At 34.9% G+C, this 17,622-nt stretch overlaps 1 protein-coding gene across 1 annotated transcript; it reads right to left on the reverse strand.

Moving 5' to 3' along the window:
• Positions 1-14,323: 14,323 nt before the first annotated feature.
• Positions 14,324-16,089, reverse strand: LOC132637971 (uncharacterized). Its single transcript, XM_060354974.1, has 2 exons — positions 15,526-16,089; positions 14,324-15,412 (listed from the first exon to the last, which is right to left on the reverse strand). Exons 1-2 carry the CDS (start codon positions 16,087-16,089, stop codon positions 14,324-14,326), a joined length of 1,653 nt encoding a protein of 550 aa, XP_060210957.1.
• Between the last annotated feature and the right edge of the window lie 1,533 nt (positions 16,090-17,622).

The following is a 17,622-nucleotide window of genomic DNA, read 5'->3' on the forward strand; positions in this document are numbered from 1 at the left end:
TGAACTACGATTATTACAAAGTGAAACATTGGTAATTAAAGAGGAATTACTGGTGAAAATAAGGGGGAAAATGCTACAAATATGGATAGACAATCATTTAGTGCTACCACTAGTGATTTTAAGCCAAAATAATGATTAAAATGCAATTTTGTTTTCTTGTTTGGTCAATAGTTAAAGATATCCCGACTACAATGGAGAACTATCCATGAATTTCTTAACATAAATTAATCACAATAATTAAAATTCTGTAAACGGATAATATAAAAGAACTTTTATATCATGTCACTTGAAAAATAAATATAAATAAGCTTCTAAAGCTTGTTTGGATGGTTGTTACTTATTATATTATATGACACTGTTATTTTAAATACAATACTTATTTTAATTGTTAGTTGAATTTTAGGAACTTATCCATATGTCTAGTCAAAATAGCCCTAAATCTACGTCAGATACCCTATGGAAATATTAGGTAACACAATATAACATTGTTTTTTTCATCCAATACCCATAATACTTTTGTTTAATCCATTTTTAAATTTTAAAATATATTTATACCACCCAAATATCCAATTATTTCTCAATACCAGTTCTCTCCACTCTCGTTTTACCTTTCCCTTCTAGATTGCCTCTATTCTCAGATCGAAAGTGCAGTTACGAGCTCCAACTATCATTAATCATTCAAGAAGAGAATTAGAATAGTTTCTAAAAATCTTTATTTTGTTAATATCTATTTGTGTAGTGTTCTTGCAATACTTGTTCATATAATTTAGTCAAAAATTATCCTCACCCCTGCATTATATTTTTTGAATATTATAGTTTTGACTTGAGTATTGAGTTGAATATTATAGTTTTTGCCTATGGTACACTTATTATTGTTGAACTTTTTTGTGTCTCAATTTAGATGCGTAACCGCTTTTTTGGTCTGAACATACATCGGCTTAGAAGCGTAAACGCTTTCTTTGTTAATGTGCAAAGCACCTAATAAGTTATGTCTACATGATTTGATTTGATTTAATTTAGTGAGCACTGTGTTAGAGGCTATGCGTCCACCAAACAAAGTATGGAGAGACCTAGTTGCCTACGAGTTCTCTCAGACACTGCAATAAGAAAATAATACAAGATTTTTTATGTGAAAAACTCCTTGCTCAAGGGATTAAAAACCACGACCTACCACATAGGATTTCAACTCCACTAACACCGAGAAACTTCAGATTACAGCTCTTGCAATCTAGGAATTAACTCACATAACCCCTCAACTCTTACAATACACCCTATTGTAAGTAACTCTTGATTAACTCTAGCCAAGCGAACTAATACACCTAAACTAACTCCAGCCTAGTGTACCACTCAGAAGCTTAGTTGGTAAACCGCCTACAAACAACTTCTGAGAATTCAACTAATACACCTAGACTAACTCTAGCCTAGTGTGCCACTCAAAAGCTATAAACAACTTCTGAGAATTCAAAATACCTACAAACAGCTTCTTAAAAGAGAAGAATAGGTTTACAATTTATAGAACAAAAGACAAAGACTCAAACAAACCTAAGGACTTAAAATATCTTCAGTAGTGAGAATTGGTCCTTCTGTTTGTTGGAGCTTTGTTCTTGAGAGCACCTCAAGAAGTGGAGACTTGCACTTAGGATATGAGCAATTTGATTGTGCAAGAATGAGTCTTCTCTTTAAGCATATTGTTGTATATGTAGAGGGAGAGAGTGAAGGTGACAACCCATAAAGCAACTCTACTGTTGTATTACTGCTGCACTGCTACAGTGTCAGCAGCTTTACAACTGTAGAGTTGACTTTTCAATTATCCAGGGACCTGGTCCCTCATCTAGAGGAACCTGGTCCCTCATCTGTTCATGAACGAGCTGCAACAACTTTGCTACACTGCTGCAATGTCAGTAGCTTTACAGCTGTTTAGTTGACCAAGCAATAGCTGGGGACTTGATCTCATCCGGTCCCTTTGAAGACGTATCTGGTCTGCAATATCCGTAGCTTTAAAGCTGTACAGTTGACCAAGCAATAGCTGGGGAACTGATCTCATCTGGTCCTTCATATATGAACATATCCTGTAGCTTGTGTAGTGTGACTGATTGCATCTGATTCTTCAAGGAGCATGTCAACATAGCAGTACATGAGATATCAAGAGGTTGACCAAATTCAACAAGTGAACCTAATCATATCTGGTTCCTTAAGGTTTGTCAAATCATCAAAACATAAGTTATCATAACTCACCACACTGGTTATTTAATAGATTTGGCCAAGATGTGTAACCGCATACTTAATTGGAACAAATATTTTAAACGTTTCTGCACTTGTCTAATGCTTGAAGTATCTTAATATTTGTCTATTTAATTATCGGCTTAAAAATACTCCTAGCTGCTCAAATAGAGCTAAGATAAAACAGTAATATATTCAGACCCAAATTCTCCTTAATTTTAATTCTCAATCACATGGTCCGTTCGATTTTTAGTTACCAATCTACTGGTTCTATTATATCAAAACTCCATTGAAGGCACTTCCTATTATCATAGAATCAAAACTGCTGATTCACTGAAAATTTCATGATTGTGTACTCCTTCTAGCATTCAGCATATAATTTGTTCATTCATAAAACACAAGGAATGCAAAATGTAATAGGACAACTAAAATGATTTAAAACAAAGTGACACAATATATGTAAGCAGGGGCGGAGCGAGGTAGAGATAAGGAGTTCATCCGAAACCCCTTCGGCACCATATATACAAGCTAAGGTTAAAACTATTTTGTATGTGTGTGTATAATCTCCTTGACTTCTTCAAATGTCTGTTTTTTCATATTTTGAACCCCTTCACTTAGTGAAAATCCTAATTCTGGCACTGTATGTAAGCATTTAAAATTAATTAACGGAAAGCACCATTCGTCCAGAAGATTCATTAATTTTTTAAATTAATAAAGATGAGAGAGACAAAGAGTGAACCTCAAAAATAAGCTTTCAACTTCGTTGAACTTGGACCGGAATTCTGAATAAAAAATAGGACCATTGATCGTAGTAAAGCCTCACTGGAAACTTCAAACCTCAAACGAACCCTCTATTCGAGTGATCTCTATGTGTGTATATAGATGAATATGCTTGTATATTTTCTATATATCATGCTGTGAAGGAAATCGTTTTCCTAAGTGTCTAAAAGCGTAGTGCTTGGTGGAGTGAGGTGATGGATAATGGAGATCTTGGGGAAATGGGGGAAAAGGACGTGCATGGTTTTAGCTAAGAAAGGATATCTTCCCTTTTTCTGTTTTGACTTTTTGCTTTTGTCTTACTCTTGTGTTCTCTCTCCCTTTTTTGTGTGTTTCGTATAAAGATAAAAAATAAAATAAAATGGTAAAAATATAGCTAGCTGTTTTTAAACTAATAAAATATAGAAAAGGTAAATAACAAGAATAAATAAAGTGTACGGAAAAGGTCCAACAATACCCCTAACGTATGGGAAATGACTCACAAATATCATCCATCCACCTATTGCTTTAAAAATACCTTCAACCTATTTTTTTCGCTCAAGAATACCCCTCAAACTAATACCTTAAACTTGATGGGTATTTAAAAAAAGCCACATGACTTATTATGATTGGCCACATATATTATTTACTTTAAGAAGTAAACATCCACTTTTAAACCCAATTGATTTTGCCAGACCTTAACACGATTGATAATGAGATTGTGGCCACTTCCAAAAGTGTAGAGAAACTAACAATTTAGTAATTCCCAATAGCACAAGTTTATGCTAAGGTGCCTCCATTTCCAATAAATTGCAATTTCTCCAGCATATTTAAGGGTCACTGATGCTAGAATTAACAGGGGAAGTAGGCAGAAGGAACTAGCTGGTTAAGTGCCATTCTCAACTAGTTATTTTTTCTCTGATTCTTAATGAGTTGGGTACAATGTGTTGTGGTGCACTTTATGCTTCAGAACTATTGAATTTTATACTAGATGCATGGCCTGTTATTTGTTGTTCTTAGTGTATTATTGTTCAATTTAATGGTCATTGCCCTAATTTGATATTAGTAGTTTAATGTACATGATGTTCTTGTGCAGATCAATTAATTCGTGTGATGCATATAATGGGTTAAGATTAAACGGGTCAGCAGGTGTAGATTTAAAAGGAGCGGGTTAACTTTTTAAACTAAATAACATATGGGGCCTATCATAATAAGCCACGTGACTTTTTTTAAATTGGAAAAAGCTATCACGTTTAGAGTGTTAGTTTAAGGGGTATTCTTGAACCAAAAAAATAGGTTAGGGATATTTTTAGACCAATAGGTGGATGAAGGATATTTGTGAGTCATTTCCCATACGTTGAGGATATTTTTGGCCCTTTTCCGTAAAATGTAAGTAAGAAATATTCTAATTGACTCTATTTTTACAGCTTTCGGTTCTTAAAACTAAAACTTACAAAAAATAAAACAAAAACTAACATATTAAAATTAGAGCCAAAAAAAATATTTAGTGCTTGTTTGACCAAGCTATCAAAAACTACTTATTTTGGGAAGCACTTTTGTCAAGATGGTTTTTTCAAAAAAGACTATTCGGAGAAAAACAATTTGTGTTTGGCTAGTTCATTTGAGAAGTGTTTTTTTTCCAGTAAGTAATAAGTAGATTACTAAAAAGAACAGGTATCATGATTCATTTTACTATTAGGACTATCTAAACATAGAAATTATGTAAGATATTTATTGTGAAAGCCTTTGAAGTTATGGCTCTAAAATGAATTTGAATATTGTAGTTCTTATTTGAATATCCTGTTGAATATTGCATGTTTACTGCTGTCGTTTTGGTTTGGGTGTCTTTTTGCTGATATAGATATTTGTATAAATAATTGTAGAAATTACTGACACGTGTATATATATATATATATTGTGTAAAGATGGTTAATAGGTGGTATTATTGCTTTCTTTTTACTAACTAGTGTCATTTGGCCCGTAATAAGCCCGGGCCCAAACCGACTTTAAAAATTTAATTTGTAGATATTTTTTAAATTTTTGCTGCTCTTACTTCTTTATTTTTGTAACATTAATTTGACACTTTAACAAGACTTCTAAAATTAAGAACAAAAACGTATATGAAAGTTAGAAAACATTTTTCTTAGTTGCATTAGATTCTCTTTAAAAAAAAATAAAAAATCAAACAATAGAAAGCTCTTCTAATTTATATTTTACTTTAATCTTTTGAGATTAAAGTCTCCGATGATCCAATTGAGCTTTTCATATGTTATGTTAATTTCATTTGATTCTTCGAATTGAACCCATAGTGGCTAACTTATTTTTTACCAAATGATATTACAGTATTAGATAAGTTTTATGTTAAAAGTGTGCGCGTGTAAAATTTGATTAATTATTATTGTACTTCGAAGTTCATTTTTCGATTGAAACGAAAGGACTATAATTTACATTTTAAAAGTATTTAACATTAATATAAGTTTATATGTATTTATTACTTTAATTTTAAACTTAATTCTACATTAAGTGAAATCTTTGTTAATTACTTATTTTGCCAACATGTACGACAAAAAATTACAAGAGAAAATAAAACAACTTTACGTTTAACCAGATGAATAAAAATTGAAAATAGCAAATGATAATTAGAAAACAACATCAACAAATACTAAATAGTATTATAAGAATAATATTTAAATTCAATTATTAAGCCTACATTAAGATAGAATTTGAATGGCAGGATAATTCTTTACATGTCTATAATAAATTCTTAAGAAAAAAATATATTTTAAAATAAGTTTAATAATATTTCCTCAAAAGACTCAAATATATATGAGTGTGCTTTGCGGGGTCCACTATAATCTTTTCCATGACATCACTATTTTTAGTGACATAAAAAAAAGTCCCTAAAATTCTCAAAATTTACCAAAATGTTTGAGGATTCACAAAGTAGGCGTTTGGACATGCGGTTTGAAACCATGAGATGAAACCAGCGTTTGGACATGCATTTCATCTCATGGTTTCAAACCCTAAATCATCCAAAAAGGCATGATCTGGGGTTTCAAACCACGGTTTCAAAAATTTTAAATAAAAAATTTGACCCATAAGTTTATATTTTGTAAAAAAAAATCCATAAGTTGGTAGATATCTTTAACAATTACTCCCACCAACCATTTACCAACCTCAATATTATTCATGTTAAATTTTCATTTTTATTGAACTAAAGTTTGATCAATTGATGTTGTATTTTTTAGAAAAGCCTTCTAGTAGGGTATTAATTTTGTTATGAACTATGAATTGATCATTTGGTAAGATTGTATAAGAGTTGGTAATGTTTTGATAGTTTTCACAACTTGTGAGATTTTTATGTCTATAAGATAAAATACAACTTAAGATATCTAAATTGTATGCCCAAACATGATTTCAAATCATGATTTCAAACCATGTCCAAACGGCTCCAAAGTCATAAAAACTTCAATTAGAGGTAAAGAGATCAAATACATCATTTGAGGACTACAAAAAGTTGGTATTATCAAAATTCATGTGGAGTGGTCTCAAAAAAAATGAATGAGAACAAAAAATGAAAATGAAAATATGCAAGGAAAAGTCAATAAGAGAAGCCACAAGCATCTTATTATTGTTGTGAGGATGTGATGACTACAAAAACTCACTATCCTCACTTATACATAGTAGTAATATAGATATTTGTCATTTTCTCCCCTTTTTAGTGGAAATTTAGAGCTTATTACCACACGCCACAGCCATGGTCAGGCCCTATTTCGAGCAAAGTGTTGATTTAATATTCAAACTCTCGTGAAGGTAAGGAAGGTACACATCTTTTTACTCCTCTTCTTAATAATTTCAGATTTGAATGAATTTCTTTGACCAAAGCAGTGATGGACGGAGCCAGGATTTTAACTAAGGGGGTTCAAAAATATAAAGAAACAGACAAACGAAGAAGTCAAGGGATCGGAGTTCAATATCTACTATATATATATAAAAAGTAATTTTCACCTTGTATATATAATATAATTTTTCGCCGAAGGGGTTCATTCGAACTTCGATCCCCCTTCGCCCTTACTGGCTCCACCCTGAACCAAAGATTCAAAATTCAAATTCAAAACGTCCCGCTCAAAATACTACCCTAAGAAGAACCCTATAACCTTACGTGAGGAATAGAGCATGTGTTTGATCTCTCAGTCCATACTCAAGCAAACATTGCTGATGAGTCCGGTTTCTTGATTTTATTCTGGACTCATCATTCAAGTTTGTTCGCGTGTGCCATACTGAGACCAATACATCCTTTCTCCTTATGTAAGTATACAAATTTTGTCCTGTCAAGTAATTTACAAGAGGATATGTTTTTTTTGGTACATCGGAAAATATTAAAAACAAAAATAAAAACGGTTCGTAAGCTACATTGCTTAAATCACCAAGGATCAAAAACTCCATATCTTTAATTTTGTCTTCCCAAACTTTTAATAGCTTGCTGTCGATGATCATGACAACATCATTTATGGCTTCACAAATCTATTTTTTGTATATTACTTTCTTCGAAAATTCAATAGTTTATTAGTTTTAGCTTTAATTTTTTTTGCTTTACACACTTAAATTTGATATTTTTTTAGCACAATCCTTTAAGCATCTCTTTACGTATCCCAAGCTAGCTGAGGCAATTACCTACTATTCTGGTTCTGATCATTTATTTCTTCTTCTTGATTATTTTATCTGTTGAAGGATTCTCATGTTATACATTTTACACTATTTAAGCTATGTCTAAAATATATACAGAGTAAAATCGCCTACGTAACATCTGTCATTGCTTTGATCTCGTCGTTGGAATCGATTTTTCAACTCTAATAATCCTTATAAGGACTCAAAAATCCTCACGATAACACATAGTTAATCAAAAAGAAATTCTGTGCTTAGGACCCATGCAAGGGAGTTTCAACTGGTTCACAATAGCTGGACCATATTTAAACGTTCAAATGAAATCATTGGGCAAAATTACAAGTGATTACACATAAATAGTGCAAGATTACAGGTGATTACATATAGTAATCAATTTCATTAGGCAGTCCAAAATCCATATAATAAGTGCAAAATATTAACTTGTTTCTAAAATATAAAAATGTATCATTCTTTTTGGGACAGACTAAAAAGAAAAGTATATATCATTGGGACAAAGAGAGTACTAAGTTTTTTACCTCTTTCTCTATCTCATTAATATTGATATTAGTCTATGCATTTAAAACATTTCAAAGCCTATATAATGTCTTTGTTCTTTGTTTCCTTTGTTCAAGTTTGTTTGTCTTTTGTTTCCTTAGTTCAAGTTTTGAGTCTTTGAAACTTGAACTATAGAAACAGAGAAGAATGACCAATATCGACTTTGAAAATTTTGACTGAAACCATATAAATGTTCTCAAACCAAACTTTCTTTCATGTCTAAAGATGCACCATTCCTTCATCGTCGTGTCTCCCCCTGAATCTCTCAGCTTGCATACCACAGTAGTTCAAGACAAATTTAAGAGTGAATGAAAAATAAATTGGAGAGCAGAGTTTATAAAATCAAATATAAGCGTGGATGGCAAAAGAACATGAAACCAGAGCTATAAACTATAAATATAACTTTATGGACTCAGAAACAGAGGCGGATCTAGGATTTAAACTCTTGGGTTCAACCTTTTAATTTTTTTAGCATTGAACCATTATATTTCTAAAGTTATGGGTTCATATCTACTATTTATTGTAAATTTAGTAAAAATTTTTACATATAAATTTGTACACCGCATCAAAAGTTTAGGGTTCAATTGAACCCCCAATTATAATGCTCCATCCGTCCCTACTCAGAAACCTTGCAAACTATTACGTTTATTGATATAAATTTCAGCATGTCCATTTAATTGAAATAGAAAAAAATAGGCTGTCGCAAACTGTTCAAAAGAAAATCCCAAATCTCTGAGGCCTAGAACCAGCTGCATTGCCTCTAACTGCTAAAAAAACATCAGTAACTCCAGCTTGGAATGGCAAAGATATAGAAAAAAACTCCCATGAGTTTAGATTTAGTAAAACACGTGGGTAGTACAATAAGATAAAATATTTAGCATGCACAAGCAGAGGAAACACTTACTCCATACAGGCATTAAGATTAAAAAAAAAATGGAATCTTAACATGATAACAACACATCTTCTTGTACATTGTGTTCCTAATTGAAACGAAAAGTGCTTGACAGGAGAAAATTAAATCTGTATACTTACAAAAAGAGGGAGAATCTATTGCTGTCAGTATGCATACGTGAACAAACTTTAGGGATGCACTTAGGCAGGATTTCTCACAATAGCCAATATAGCAGGATGACACTTATTTGTGGACAAGATGATTAATTGTGAGAGTGTTCCTACATCAATGATCTTGTCAACAAACAAATGTCATCCTGGTATATAAACCAGAAAGAATACTGTAGTCAGAAAAACCATGCCTAAATGTTCATGTAACTTGCTGATGCATCCTGAGGAAGCATAACCCTTCACTTCAGCTGAAAACTTAACAAAGTATTTATATAAGGAGGAACTGAACCACTTAAAACATACGGGATGTATCCAAAGTGAGTTTCAACTAAATCAACATGAATTGAAATATGTGAGTAGGTAAATCATGAATTGAAGATGCACTGTGAAAGGGAAAGTACGAGGTGACGTATTATTTTTAAAATACCTACTCACTTTTTTTTCTCAATTTAGAACCATCGGAAACAGTCTCTCTACCACCACGAGGTAAGGGTAAGGTCTGCGTACGCCCATCCTCCCCAGACCCCACTTGTAAAATTACACAGTTGTTATTATTGTTGTTGCGCGACATTATTTCAAAAGCTCTATTTGCAAAGGTATGGTGAAAATTCCAAAATACGTCCCTCATTGTGTATTCGAGATATATCTTAGATTGATTGTGAATTACTTTCTCTCCTTATTTACAGATTCAGTTTCCTTATTTTAGCTTACTCATAATTGTAGAGATTGTCATTTATTTTGATTGATTGTAGATGATTTCTTTCCTGATCCTTATGGATCCATCCTCTTGTATAAATACCCTATTCATTATTAATAAAATCAAGCTCTTATCTCTTCTGTAAAACTACTTTATGGTATCAGGGCTACTGCGCTTCACAGCCAAAAAGTTTCTGGGCAATCGTTTTTTTTTTTCTTTCCAGCAGCCATGGCTCCTTCAAATAGCACCTCTGGTTCCCTCCCAACCCCAACAAACTCCACGTCAACACCCGAAAACCAAACTACTCCATCAACTAACCATCAGAGCACTCCTTCTCCACAAAATATAGCGGCCTCCTCTAACACCATCATATCCCTGAACAATAGTGACCACCTTATCTCCATCAACGCTGCCGCCCAGGCCCCACTAAAACTCACCACCATCAACTACCAATCTTGGCAATATCAATGGGAAACACTGCTTATTGCCTATGATTTTCTCCAGTTCATAAATGAACCACCATTCCCCACAGCTACCTCTGTCTATAAATGACAAGAGCATCTCATTAGAAGTGCCATGGTCGCATACCTTTAACCAGAAATTATACCCTTTGTTACTGATGATAAGACTTCCTATGCGCTTTGGCAAAACCTTGCCACGACTTATGCCAAGCCGTCACATGCTCGCATAATGAGCCTGAGAGAAGACCTGAATACTATTCAAAAGGGAAATCTCTCCATTACTTTGTATTTGCAGAAAATCAAAGAGATTTGTACCAAGCTTGCTTCAGTTGGTGTTCACATATCTGCTGATGAAGTTTTTCTTTATGTCGTACACGGCCTTCCTTCCGAGTATGACAGCATTGCCTCTGCACTTCGTGCTCGTGAAACACCCATAACCTTTCAAGAGCTTCATGACAAGTTGACTGACTTTGAAACTCATTTGACTCGTCGCTCATCCCAGACAATAGCGCCAATCATAGCGAACTTTTCTGCTAAACCTCCCGCACCCACCAACAGAAATTTCAATCGAAATACGAATAACTCACGTTCCGATCATAGGAATTTTATTCCTTCCAATTAAACGAAAATGGCATCAATCAAGGAGGTTATTCTGGTGGCCAAAACAATCAACCCAGGGTCACTTGTCAACTGTGCGACAAACCGGGCCATCATGTCAAGCAATGCAGGAAATTACTTTCTGTTCTTTCTGCTGTCACAGGTTCCAAATCCAGTGGTTCTTCGAGCAACAACAGATCCAACAATCAGCAGCCCAAAGCTAACTTTGCTTCACAGTCCACCAATGGGGATCCAATTTGGCTTGTCGACTCTGGTGCCTCCCACCATGTTACACAAGACTTACAAAACCTTTCTTTTCATTCTGAATATGATGGAACTGAGGATGTCATGCTTGCTTGGTGATGGTAAAGTTCACAAGATTACCCATACGGGATCTACTCTCCTACCCTCTTCCTCTACACCTCTTAATTTAACTAATGTTTTATGTGTGCCTCGTATGAAAAAGAATCTTGTCTCTGTTTATCGATTGTCTCATGATAACTATGTCTCGGTTGAATTCTCACCTTACTGGTTTGTTGTGAAGGACTATTGCACGGAGGCACCACTGGTAGCGGGGAAGCCTAAGGCCGGTGTATATCCATGGCCGTCCAAGTCTGTTCTCAAAGCTATATCTCTTGCTCAAGTCAACACCACTTCCATCACCACTGCACCCAACTGGCATCGACGTCTCGAACATCCCTCAACTCCTACTCTTCGTCATATTTTGAAGCTTATGAACGTTTCTTCCTCTTTAGAGAAGATTTTTTTTTTTTTTGCAATTCTTTTTTTTTTTTTTTAAATTTCTAGGATAAGTGTCCTGGGTGTTGTATATCATTTTATGCAAACACAAAAGAAGGGGAGGGCTAGACCATACCCCTGATATACAAACACAGATTGCAAGGCAATCTAGCAAAAAAGAGAATGTTAAAACTAGTTAGCTATACATTCTCTAATATACATTAGACCTATACACTTTAGCTCACAAAAAAATTAGCTTTGTCATATCTTATCCTCATGCTAGGCATTTGACTCTTGTCTAAGTAGTAAGCACCAAAGGCCCCTCTTGGCATCTGTTGAAGGTTATGACTCAATGATGGATTCTCCTTAGATGATGCAAATTTAGCCAGAAAATCAGCAGTTTGGTTACCCTCTCTGTAGCAATGTTTGAAAGTAATCTCCATTTGATCCCCTATATTCATAGTCTCCTCAATGATATCCTTTATAGTAAGATTGTTAGAGGTCCTGTTTGTTAACATTTCCACAATCATCAATGAATCAGACTCTATATAGCATTGTCTGTATCCATTGTTTTTGATCCATTGAGCAACATATCTGATTGCCATAGCTTCTATCATGTTATGACTTGTACCTTGAACTGGGATTGCAAAGGCAAAAATCATGCTTCCAGTCTCATCTCTAGCTATTCCCCCGATTCCAGCTCTGTTGCCATGATTGTTGTAGCTCCCATCAGTGTTAACTTTTATTTTCCCAGTTGGTGGCATGCTCCATGTTACTTGTGTAATATTTGCTCTTGGTTTAAGCTTCTCCACTACTTCACACAGTTGATGCCAAGGCAACTCCATTTTGAACTTTGGGAATGCTTTGTCCATTGCTGCTTTGAGATACCAAATCACTTCTTGTTGCATTCTCCTAATGTAGAATTTTTTCTGATCTCCATATCTGCAAGAGCATCTGTTTATCCACATTACCCAACATATGATAACTGGGATAACATGAATTATCATCTTGTGCATTTCATTTTTGCTCCGGGTTTGCCACCATTCATGTAGAAAAGCTCTAACAGGTTGGACTTGATAACTGATTCCAAGAGGTTGTCCAAAATATTTCCACAGAAATAGAGCAGGCTCACTTTCGATGAAAAAATGTTGGATAGTCTCTGGTTGAGCATTTGAACAGCATAAGCAGTCAACTGGCATGTCCACAAACCTGCAAACAGAGTTGTTAGTGAATGGTAGCTTGCTTTTAATCAATCTCCAGGTAAGAAATGAAAATTTTAAAGGGATGCTTTTGTGCCAGGCCCTGTTGATTAACATGTCCTTCTGTCTATGAGTTCTTATCCCATTCCAGGCTTCTTTGTTGGAAAAAACTCCATCTGCAGCCAGCTTCCACATTAAGTAGTCTTTTTTGTGTTGTGATCCAATCTTGATACTGGCAATGTGATGTAACAGCCAACCAGGAACTATGTCTCCCAAGCTTTGCAAGTCCCATTCATTATCAATAATGAAGTTTCTTACTCTTGTTCTAATAGAGTGTACATAATCCGGGCAGTAAGTAGCAATAGCTTCATAACCAGTCCAGTTGTCCCACCAAAAGCTGATATGACCATTTTGAATTTTCCAGATCATGTGTGGCTCAGCATCACTTCTAATTTTAGTCAAAGTTTTCCAAATGTGAGAATTCCCAGACACCCAGACTTTAGCGACAGGATGTGCTCTTATGCAGTACTTAGCCTTTGTGAATCTAGCCCACAAAGAGTCTTGACACCTAAATCTCCACCATTTCTTGATATCTAGAGATTTACAAATGTCAGTCATATTTCTGATGCCCACTCCACCTTCCTCTTTAGGAAAACACAAGTTCTCCCAAGAACTCCAGTGGTATCTTCTTTTATCATTGCTTGACCCCCAAAAGAATCTAGCAAAATGCTTCTCCATTAAGGAAATGGTGCCTTTGGGGGGAGTAAGGGCAGTTAAGGTATAGATAGGTAAAGATTGGAGCACACTCTTGATCAACACCAGCTTTCCCCCATGAGACAGCATACTGTTTTGCCATCCATTCAGTCTTTTAATGACCTTGGATAGCATTTTTTCAAAGTATTCCACCTTTTTCCTTCCACTATAGATGGGGCAGCCCAAGTATTCAAGTGGGAACTGTTTGTCAAGAAAACCAGTTGCTTCTCTAATCTTATTAATTCTACTTGGACCAGTGCCTGGAGCAGTTAGGAAAAAACACTTGGCTTTGTTCATTTTCTGCCCCGAGCATCTATTGTACCACCGAATTTGCTTCATAATCATCTTGATGGCCTTGGTGTTTCCACTCGTAAAAATGACAATATCATCTGCATAAGACAAATGGTTAATGACAGGACCTGTATCTAACATAGCAAAAGGCAAGAAATGTTCACTATGAATCAAACTGTTAAGAAGCCTAGCTAAAATTTCTGCGCCAATGATAAATAGAGATGGAGAAAGAGGATCTCCCTGTTTCAGGCCTTGAGATGATGTGAAAAATCCATGTCTTTTGCCATTGATTTTGATAGAATACCAAACGTTGGACACAATGCCCATGATCATATTGGTAACAACATCCGAGAAGGACCAAGACATTGATTATTGAGCACTGCTTTGATGAAGGACCAAGACATTCCGTCATAAGCTTTTGCCATATCCAGCTTGATCACCACATTACCCCCTTTGTTCTTACACTTGATATTTTGCACAATCTCTTGAGTTAACTGGACATTTTCTGTTATCAGTCTTCCTTTCAAGAAGCCACTTTGATTTTCAGAGATCATAAGGGGCAGTAAAGGATTCAATCTCCTGGAAATGAGCTTGGTGATAATCTTGCTCGAGAAATTACTGAGACTTATAGGTCTGAACTCTGTAAAATTACTAGGGCTTTCTACTTTAGGGATTAGCACAAGAAGGGTATGTGAAAAGAATTTGGTCATTTTTCCTTTCATGAAGAAAAACTGAAAAAATTCTACCACTTCCCTCTTGATTATATCCCAACAGCAATGGTTGAATTTTCCAGTATATCCATCAGGCCCAGCAGCACTGTCAGTGCTCATGTTAAAAACAGTCTCCTTAATTTCATCTTCTTCAGGACATTTAATCAAAAAACTGTTATCTTCATCACTGATACACTCCGGGATGCAATTCAAAATTTGAGGGTCTACAATGGCCTTCTTTAAATTAAAAATCTTCTCAAAGTGGTTAACAGCATTTCTAGCAATTCTGTCTTCTCCAGAAATCCAGTTTCCTTTCTTATTCATGATTCTTTGAATATTCAATTTTCTTCTTCTTTCTCTAATGGCAGCATGAAAGTACTTGGTGTTGCTATCCCCATCTTCAAACCATCTAATATGAGACTTTTGTTTCAACATGTTGTCTTGTTTATTAAGCCAGCAAACATATTCAGCATGACCTCTATTAAGATCCTCTCTACTATTTTCAGACCTTGCAGCCAAGTCCATCTCCTCTAAAAACTGCATTTTGGCCTCCCAATCATCAGTGTTTTCATGCACATCACCTATTTCTTCTCTAGACCATTTAGACAATCTCCTACCAAGATTTTTCAGCTTCTGTTGAAGTCTCCACATAGGGTTGCCCTCAATAAAGCAATTCCATTCCTCAGCAACAATAGTTTTAAAGTCAGCCTGATCAGTCCAAAATTCCAAAAACTTGAAATATTTTTTACCCACTGTAGAGCCATTGTTACAATTAAATAACATAGGTCTATGATCTGACCTACTCTAGGAAGGTGTCTTACACTGTTACAATTGTATTTCTGTGCCCAAAGATCATTGATAAAAATCCTATCAAGTCTTTTCCAAATTCTCTTGCATGGCCTCCTATTATTACACCAGGTATATTTGGAACCTATATACCCCAAATTAGCCATGCCACAAGAGTCCATGCACTCAGTAAAAGCAAAGCTCTTAGAGTTTCTATGAGGTCTGCCCCCAAGCTTTTCCTCTGGATAGAGGATGATATTAAAATCTCCCCCAATGCACCATGGGCTTGTGATATAGTTATTCAAGTCCTCTAGACTGCTCCATAATTCCAATCTTTCTGCTGCTTTGCATTTAGCATAGACAGCAGTGACATAGAAGTCTAGACTAGAAGTATTTTCTTGAATTTTCATAGTGATCAACTGGTCATGATTCTTAATGGTGGTGACAATGCCATTATCCCTCCAAAAACACCATATTTTACCATTAGGATTGGTGATACAATGGTTGAATCCCAAGTATCTTTTATAACCCTCTACTTTGTTCTTATTCACCATAGGTTCTGAAATAGCCACCATGTCAACCTTGTATTTATTAACCATTCTTTTGAGTCTCTATATTGCTTTTTTGGATCTGACCCCCCTTATGTTCCATATGATTGCACTAATCATAAGAAACATCCTGAGCTTGCTGACTTTTTCTTCTCTCCCCTTTGCAGGACAGAGCTTTTATATTACTGCTACTTCTTGACTTTCTAATACCCTTCCTGTGTTTATTTCTTCCTCTTCTTTCTGGAGATAGCCCATTCCTGTCACTAACATCTTTGATGTGTTGTTGTTGCTCCTGGCTTAACTCATGGTCTGTGTATTCCTCCTCGTGTTCCCTCTCTGTATCATTGTCATCTCCCTTCTTATTATCATTCTGCAATTCTTGTAAATGCAATAAAATGCATAAGACTCCCTTTTATAAATCCTCGATGCAGAGTTCTGCTCCTTTAGAATATATTTATTCCGATTTTTGGGGTGCTGCACCAGAAGTTTCAATTGATGGTTTTCAATATTATTTAATATTTGTAGATCATTATACAAAATATATCTGGCTATTTCCTCTAAAGAGAAAATTTGATGTTTCAATTGTGTTTCCAAAATTTAAACGAACTATGGAAAAATTATTTCAAAAGCTCATTATATGTTTTATTCTGACAATGGCGGGGAATTTCTTCATCCCCGTTCATTCTTTGAAGACAATGGGATATCACATTTTCTTACTCCTCCTTATACACCCGAACACAATGCCACTGCCGAGCGTCGTCATCGACATGTTGTGGAGACAGGTATCACATTCATTGTTTTAAAAGGCAGTGTCAGGACTCGCCTCGGGGCAGGGCAGTGGAAAAACGCCCTGGGGCTAACATGCGGGGCTTAGTTCCTATGAGGCTTACGCCCTAAGCGCCCAACCGTACGCCTTAAACACGCCTAACGCCTAACGCCCAGGACTCGCCTAACAGTTCTTACACAAATTATATTTTAAATTCCTTAATTAAAATCATTCACCCTCATAATTGTTTAACAAAATAATGATACTTAATAGTTTTTCATCTATAGAAATAAAAGATTGGGTGTAACTCATATAACAAGTCGTAGTATTGGATATTTACTATTTGAGAACGTCGGGAGGGTGAATATCACTTATTTTTTAAAAAAAAAAAAACACATAGCGGAATTGTACATTTTCACTTGTCATTGGTCATAAGTCCTATGTATCAGAATTATCATATAATTTTATTTTTTGTTCATGAAGAAGTTATGTTTTAATTGTAATATTGATAAATTTTATTGATTATTTTCTTATAGGGAGATAAAATGAATAGTATGATAGTAATAGTGTTTTAAGAAACTGTGTTTTTTTCCGTGTTTGAAAGTTAAAATGTTAGAATTGTTTTGCATTTCATAATAGCTTTTATTTCATTGTATTGTTTATACTTGTAAAATTATGTTATATATAATTATAAGTTATAAGCGGTGTATAATGGGCTTTGATCATTTTTTTTGTGAGGATCAAGCGCGCGCGCGCTCACACACACACACACACACACACACACACACACACACATATATATATATATATATATTTCA

The sequence above is a fragment of the Lycium barbarum genome, chromosome 4 (assembly GCF_019175385.1).
Source record: "Lycium barbarum isolate Lr01 chromosome 4, ASM1917538v2, whole genome shotgun sequence".
NCBI lineage: Eukaryota > Viridiplantae > Streptophyta > Magnoliopsida > Solanales > Solanaceae > Lycium > Lycium barbarum.